Consider the following 8,460-nt stretch of genomic DNA (forward strand, 5'->3'; position numbering starts at 1 on the left):
ATGATTTAATTTCAAAATAAGTCAGAAAATTATAACTAAAACAAAAAAACCCTAAGTTTTACTGTTCTAAAATACAGAATATGCCTTTATGATCGAAAATATCTAAGTACGTGAATAAACAAAAAAGGCTACCTATATCCGTAAATATTTATAGTTTATAAATATATATATATTTTACGATGACAAAAACTAGTCAGGCGGTGACTTACCAAATTTTTGTCAACGGCAACGGTGGTAACGCGTCTTCCAGGTTGGTTCTCAATGTAGCGATGACTTTGAGCCAAGCCGGAAACTTCGGCATGTGCTTCACTAAAAACGAAGCGATCGTGTCTCCGTGATCGGGCCGATGATATTCGGCTTCGCACAAACCATCAATGACGATCACTAGACCACCAGTGCCGATCGTGTTGGCAAGTCGACTGAGTGTGTTCAACGGTTCCAGGACACCTCTCGTGAATGCCGCGTCGGGATCTACGATGCACTCACGCATCGAAAGCGAATCCTGCAGCAAATAAAAAACGTAGAAATATATATATTTTTCAAGGGTTTTTTTCATAACTCAGGTATCGCAGCGAGTTATTTTTGTAATATCCTTGTAAATTTGAAAAATGCATTTAAAATGAATCTACGGTAAAACACTATTAGAATATAATATTATTACCTACCTCTCTAAAGTGTAGAGAGATATAGTTTAGGGTCAATTTTATATCAATAATGTCATTTTTTTGTATCATAATGACTTAGAGTATGACATAAATTATGAATAGAAAAAACCATATTATCGACAGACACAGTAATTTGTAATATTTTGTTTTTTTTTTGTTTATTTTAAATGATTTTCCTTCTTAAAATATAAGATAAATTAACTACTCGCACGCGCCGCTAAAATTGTGATATAATATGAATCAAAATTAATTAAATAAAAAGGTGAAAGTTGGCGCAAAATAATGTTAGTTTTTTGAAAGTACCTATACAAACGTGCAAATAATAATAATAATAATAAAAAACAAAACATTTTTATACTTGTATAGATATATCGTTAATATTATGATGAATAAATGATTAAATTTAAAAACGTTGATGCATTATCCAACTTTTGACTTTACAAAAATATCCAGGCACGAACCTATTTGATTTTGGTTGTTTTTTTTATCATCTCACCTGAAGGTTGAGTTCTGTCAGCACGTGTTGTCGGTACATATTCAGCTGGGGTGCTTGGCACAGCTGGGCCGCCAGCGAGTGTACAAATTCGGGTATGAGGCACGTGCTGTTGTTGTCTGCTTGGCAGAAGTGGTAAGCGACCACGCGCGAGGCCAGGGACTTGACGTCCTCGGAAATGATCGAGGACTGAGACGTGCTCACGTCGGACACTGGAAACAACGAAACGAGAACATTTTGAAGAAATGCAAACCCCACAATGTGACAATTGGCTAAAACTGCGCTTACCATTCGATTTCAGGCGGCCGAAACAGCTGTGCTCGACAAGTTGCAGGACGAACGCCGTCTTGCCCGTGCCCGGCAGCCCGGTCACCGCGACGCCCGACGACTGGGCGTGCAGCATCGCTCTGCTAATGTCCTGGACCAGCCACTCACGGCCAAGGAATAACGGGTCTGACTCTTGTTGGGGCACTTCGAAGAACAGCGGTTTCAGCACGAGGAGTTGTTGTTGCTGCTGCTGCTGAAGCTGGAGCTGTTGTTGTTGCGGGGACGTTCTGTACTGGGCGAATCGCACTGTTCGGGAAAAATCACAGGTGGAACATTATGAGATGGCGTCGACAATTTCAGACGAAAAAAATTAAATTGTACATTTATAAGCGAAAAAACCACTAGACACCATACCTTTGGGATCGATGGGTCCCTTAATCGTACCGGATCTAGCGGACCTCCTGGTCGGCTGCCGCCTCGTTCTAAACGAACGTAAATCGTCTACAGAGCCCGCTTGTAATGCTACACAGGACAAACACAAACAATCAAGCACACGCACAATATAAAAATCGCTGTTAGAACAAAAGCCGAAGCGTGGTGAGTATATAATATATATATAATTTTAAGGTAATTCAAAACCACGTCGGACGTTGAAAAAAACGTAATTCGATAAATTATATTTGCGTAATTATTTTAGGAAAAATAATGGGTTCAGATTTGAGAGTTAATAACAATAATTTCAAGTCCCAACAAACTTAAACTAAGTACTTAATGTGTTTCATATACATTTATCAATACATTTTATTTTAAAAAATTACATTGCCCTAAAATCTGAACCCTCCAGAAGTTATTAGTATTTAGTATTTAAATTAAAAAAAAATATAAGCGTTTTTATTCCATATTAAAATCCAACTCACTCGTTACAGAATGTCTTCTGGTCAGAGGGCTACACGACCCGTTGCTCTGCCCGGACATGGACATGAGAGATCCTATGCTGTCGGACGATTGTTCTTTGATCGCTTTGTGTTCGGTCTCCGAGGACCCCGTGAGCGTGGACACGGGGCTCCCGTTGCTCGACACCGGCTTAGAGTTGACGCTCGCCAATGACACGTCCTCCGTAAATGATCTGGAATTGCTGTCTCTCGACAACAGCAATCCCAATCTTGTGTACAGAGTGTCCGAGTTGCAACTCCTCTGGTTCAACGATCCTCGTGGTTTCACGTTTCCGCCTTCATCGTCTGTAGTATACAAGACGAGGAACGATTAATTTATTGTTATTTTAACAGATTACATTTCCGATAAAAACAGAATTGAGTTATAACAAATAGGTGCACAAAGCTAATGTCCGTGTCCATGCAATTACAAATATAAAAACAAACATAAATGAACACAAGACAAAAATAGGTGATTTTCATATTTGAGGCTTTTCTTTTACACATACGCATATTATTTCCCTCATCCTCGCTGTAGTGTTATATAACTTGCTTCTGAAGTCGCAATAATTTTACAGACATAATTAGTTAATGGTAGTTTATTGATTTTACTCGTCTGATCTGATTCCATAAAATATTTTACTAAAAATCTGCGAAACATAACTTATGTTATGCTGACTATATATAGAATCGAACTAAACGTCCCCGAGGACCGAATCAATCGTGAATATTATAATAGATCACCGAAGATCAATTGTTTTATACTCGCAGATTTTCTTCGCGTCCCAGATAGCAATTTTTTGTTTAATAATATTATTATAATATTATAATCACGAATAATATTAGTATAACGTCATTATAATACTATTAGAATATTATCATTACAAAATGCTGTCTGGGGTGGTTTGTTTTATCGAAGAATACGTAGTCGAAATTCGGACAGTAAGACCCGTGTGACGACCAAATTTTGTATGTAATATATAGTTAATATACAGTAATAAAATCAAATTTATTGATGTGACCTCGTTGTGGAACAAAACATTTAGGTTAACTCTCAATTGCAGAGCACATTCAACGGTTTAACTACGGTGACATAATGTTAATAAAGTGTTTTCTAATAAGCTTAAGTGCACACACGGCCAACGACATACAAAAACATTTCATTTTTAGAACCTAACAAACCTCTCAACGACCACAGAGATCTAATCTTGCCCAACACCACCGAAGACCATCGCCGCTGATCCGTAGAAGTTACTGTTGATGTCGACGCTGACATTACTGAATTCCATAATGCATTTAATACAAACCGTGTTATATTAAGTGTGTATACATAGCTTATATATTATATTATTATAAAGGTCCATTAAAAAAAAAAACTTACCGGAGAGTGCGTTGTCCGATGGCGACCTGGATCCACTGCGCATGGACCACTGATTTCGTATTGTTTTCGGGCTGAGAAAAAATTTTCTTCTGCTCTGTGGAGGAGTTGGACAACCTAATGACAAAAATAATGAAAACAAAATTAATCGATAACGCCAAAATCGTTTTTTTTTCCGCCAACTTACTCTGAGTCATGACTTCTTCCAAGTTCCTGTTAGGTCTGGGAAGCCTACTAGGCGAATGACTAAGTTCCTGTGAACCTTGTCTCGACTAAAATAAACGAAAACAACAAACTGTAATAAGTAACTGTATGTACACACATATAATATTATTGAAATAGCGTGGTTGAGTGAATGGCAATTACTTGGACGTAGGGCGAAAAGTGTCCGTTAGTCTTGACCCTTGGTCTGTTGATTCGCGTGTTTTGCACGTATATCGGCTCATCGGTCAATGATTTCTTGGAAGCTGCACAGAGAAAGGAAACAAATATTATATAAGTTGATTGGTATTCAACACGCGCGGAAAACTTTCGTCAAGACGGTATATACAGCTGCGATATACGCGTGGCGACAGTTATATAATATATAATATACACGTTAATCAACCATGACTAATACGCGGAAAGAAATATTAACCTACGCGATTTCAACGTAATTTTTTCGACTTTAATTAAAAATATATTTATTTCGTTTTGGTTCACTGTCTATTTTTCGTTTTCGACTTCCGACAATTATCATAGAGACGTGGCGCATATAGTGGGTACCTATATATGTATATAGCTTTACCAAATATCGTGGGAACCACGACAGGAGCTGCGTTGAATAAAAACTCAACAATACCGTGCTTTGCCCTCCGTCAAATGAAAATTAAAAAAAAAATAATATATAATATAACTATATAAACGTATTATGTTTTACACATTGTGTACGACAAAACACTTAAGGGCGGCAACAAAACCGATTCGAACTATAAACCGGGTACCTTATTATATTATATATTTATACTATGTATATGGATTGTTATGAACTGCTCGCCATCCATTTATATGAGTTAATTGTTTGAAATTATAAATTATAATGTACATAATATTATGGTATAATTATGGTATGTTCGAATTTATAATAATATTACAACGCGAACTTCAATGCAGTACTATACATAATTAAAAACTTCTACTAGCCCCTTTGTAGAACCTCTTTGAAATGAAACTTTTTAATTTTCAATTAAAATTATTTTTCCGAGTATTTCGACGAAATTGGTTGAGGAAAACATTTTTAAACCTTTGTATTTTGTACTGTTAAAAACAAAATATAAACAAAACTTTGTTCGCCGTGAAAGTTTTAATATGTATGTTATTAAAGTAATCATGCGTTCATAACTCTTTATTTTACTATATACTATACCTACTACTACTTATAATAATAACAATTTATAAATAATCGAAAATATATATATATAATATACCTAATATCTCTTTTATCTTTATCGTACCAATATATACAAGTAATCACTACAATATTGATCACAACATAATTGTTTTATTTACTATATTTTCAATTTTATAATTTATTTTTGTTATTTGAAGAGCAAATACATTAATATACAATAAACGCGAATTTGTGTTTTTGGGAAGGTTAAAAACGAGTGTTTCGTAAATAAAATGTTTATCGCGGCAGTCTTTATATTATATTATTATTAGTTATTAGTTTATTATCGTGTTACTCCACCATATTATTTTTCACAAAATTAAATTTAATATAACCGATTAAATAATGTTATTATTAAGGGGTACCCAACAGCAAAATATATGTCTATTATTTTTTCATCCGAGTATGCTTAGCAAAGTATTTGATATTGACTTAGACTTCCAAAAAAAAAAAATAAAAACAAAGTACTTTACGAAATTATAAAATTCCTAAACCCTGATTTCATTTAAACGGTTTCCATGAAGAGGTCGTTTGAAGCATCCGGTGTATACTTTGAACGGTTATTGGCGGTTGTTGTTTTTTTATATTCTTTGAACTTTTAAAGTGGATAAACTTTATTAAATACAGTCTTTCTGAAATTCAGTCGATATTTTAAGATTCAAAAGTCACAATCCTATTTCTAAACGTAGAAGGATAGTTCATGTCGATATAAATTAGTAAATATCTGATGAAATTCATCGTTTGATTAATGATAAATTGAAATGTAAATTAAAAAACGAAAAAAAACGAAAAAAGAACTCTCTGCAACACGTCCGTAAAAGAACAAAAGAAGTAATTTGGTAACGACGATGCAAACGACTTAACAAATAAATAATAATGAATCAGCTTTGAAAAAAATTGAAGTTAATGAATAGACTAATAAAACCGATAGAATTTTCATTAAAAAAAACTCAAATTATTAAATTCTTTCATAATTTAATTTAGTCATCACCGACCGTTTTATTGCTGCACCGCGATTACGAGAAAAACGTCGTGCGGGCGTACGCAGTTGCAGTATCATACAAATTTGACGAGTAATACAGACCAAAATCAATTATAATAATATATTATATTATGTCTTAAAAAAAAAAATTCAAGTCTAGCATACCTTTTGCTGAGCTTTCTACGGCGGTCGCCGCTGTGGCGCACAGCGGACAGCCCTCGTTGCGGAACATGCACGCGTAACAACGTTCGTGTCCGCAAGAGTCGATGAGCTTTCTCTTCTTGCCTTTGTCGAAAGGCATGCCACAGCTGGGGCACGTCTCGTCGCCATCGCCTTCTTCCAACAGCTTCCGTATAGCGGCCAAATCTGAAAAACCAAAAACCAAAACCGTTATTATATTATGATATGATTTACGCGATCGCGGTACACTGACATAAATATAATATTAATACGCTTTAAAGTTTACGAGGCGACGGTTTTAGTGTGATTTGCGTTCGTCGTCGCGGGGCACCGTCGTGAAAACTACCCTCCGATGACCTCAACGTTAATTTTTTCAGCGGATATAATTACTTATCACTCTATAACTATAGTTATTACTATTACTTTAGAAAGCGCGCGTCGACGGAACGAATAAATAGTTTTCACACCTCTATAATATTATATTAAGCCCGTAGACCTGTGTGTAATATAATACCAAATGAGTATACAGAGTATACAACACGAAGAAGTTATTATAATATTTTCTATCTCGATGGTCGAGTCTTCGCGCGTGACTGTCCGAATGCATCATAATCAGACGAAGCAGGTGAAAACAACAACAACAACAATAATAATAATAATAATAATAATAATAATAATAAAAATACTGTATCGTGAAGTTCATTCACGACTGTGGTGGTGGTGAGGTGGACGGACGGATGAGATTAAAACAACCTCTCGAATCCGGTTTTTTATACACTATACACTTATTATTTACTCACACCGGTTTTGGCCTAGTCGTGTGGGCGTAAGAAAATCTTCGTCCCGTCCGACTGTCTGGCGCTAGTCCGACGATACTCATTTCTTTGCTCCCCTCCCCGAAATAAAATAATAAATTGTCGCGACCGCCACTGCACGTGGTCCACTTAAATCTGTTCATATATAATATAATTATTATTATCACTGCATCGCGACGGCAGCAACTACAGTCGGTATTATTATTTTGATATCACGTTACCGTGGTTATGGGTACACGTGGGGATGCGACGACCACCTTACTGGTCGTAAAGAGCTGAATGTTTAAGCTGGGTTTCTACTTCACCGTGCAGTCATATCGTATGGTGTTCTGCGCCTATACATTTAATACGTTGATAACACAATGTCGGAATAATACACGTTATCTATCTAAAAGCTAAATACGATCGCCTCTACCATATTTTGGAAACCCGACTTCATACGCCGGGAATTTCGCATTTTACTGGACTACCACAACCACTCAATGACGGAACCGCGTAATGTTTAAGGTTGCGTATTGTATATTAAATATATACCTACTACAGCCGTAAGGACACCCGCCCCCTCCTCTCTGCCGCCGACGTATAATCGTTCCCACAGCCGTAGACGGTTTCCCACGCGCCTTTACCACGTATAATCCGCAGCCCCGGGACGAACAACAACGGCTGCGTTTATATCGGAAGTGGGTTGTTTTTTTTATTCCCTTTGCCCTTTTTATTAAATATAAAAAAATCGATCGCACACATAAACGCTCCGAAAACCGAAATCGTTTGGCCGTGACTTACGTATATACTTGCTACATTCGGTGATTGGGTGGCGGGGAGGTGCGGGGACGCGTTTGCTTAAAAAAGTAATCGTATATACACGCGACTCTGCCTACATAGACATAATATTATAGATACCGGGACCGTGGTATGAGTAACGGCGCGCGATGTGGGAGCGGCGACGTCGTCACATATGGTCCGTCGTCTTCTCGCGTACGGTCATAAATCGTTTTCGGGACGCGCAGCAATAAAAAACAGATTCAAAATTTCCAACTGCCCCAGAGGCGTTTCGGCAATTACTTAAAACACGACCGCAGATATAAACAGATATATACACAAGACATCGCACGCTCATAATATATACACTGCAGTTACAGCCACGAATATAATATGATTACTTTCGTACACACAGACCTGCAGAAACACAGGAACGAATAACGAAAACGAATTGTAATAATATAATATGGTACTTCACGAGGGATTTAGGGATCGATATACGCGTCGACCGGCGTATAGACAGGCAAATGCCATTGCGGAGTATAAGATAATATCATTAC

General features: G+C 36.7%; 1 protein-coding gene across 1 annotated transcript in view; it reads right to left on the reverse strand.

The window, feature by feature from the left end:
- Positions 1–8,460, reverse strand: part of LOC100575190 (protein TANC1) — a 139,143-nt gene that overhangs the window by 2,955 nt on the left and 127,728 nt on the right. Inside the window, exons 2-12 of the mRNA XM_029486174.1 lie at positions 6,312–6,512; positions 4,102–4,202; positions 3,923–4,007; positions 3,739–3,852; positions 3,540–3,635; positions 2,343–2,663; positions 1,840–1,947; positions 1,447–1,731; positions 1,162–1,370; positions 210–502; positions 63–128 (exon numbers count right to left, since the gene is read on the reverse strand). Of these exons, the coding sequence (XP_029342034.1) occupies positions 63–128; positions 210–502; positions 1,162–1,370; positions 1,447–1,731; positions 1,840–1,947; positions 2,343–2,663; positions 3,540–3,635; positions 3,739–3,852; positions 3,923–4,007; positions 4,102–4,202; positions 6,312–6,512 (1,879 nt within the window). The remainder of the gene's footprint in view (positions 1–62; positions 129–209; positions 503–1,161; positions 1,371–1,446; positions 1,732–1,839; positions 1,948–2,342; positions 2,664–3,539; positions 3,636–3,738; positions 3,853–3,922; positions 4,008–4,101; positions 4,203–6,311; positions 6,513–8,460) is intronic.

This window comes from Acyrthosiphon pisum, chromosome A1 (assembly GCF_005508785.2).
Source record: "Acyrthosiphon pisum isolate AL4f chromosome A1, pea_aphid_22Mar2018_4r6ur, whole genome shotgun sequence".
Taxonomy (NCBI): Eukaryota; Metazoa; Arthropoda; class Insecta; order Hemiptera; family Aphididae; genus Acyrthosiphon; species Acyrthosiphon pisum.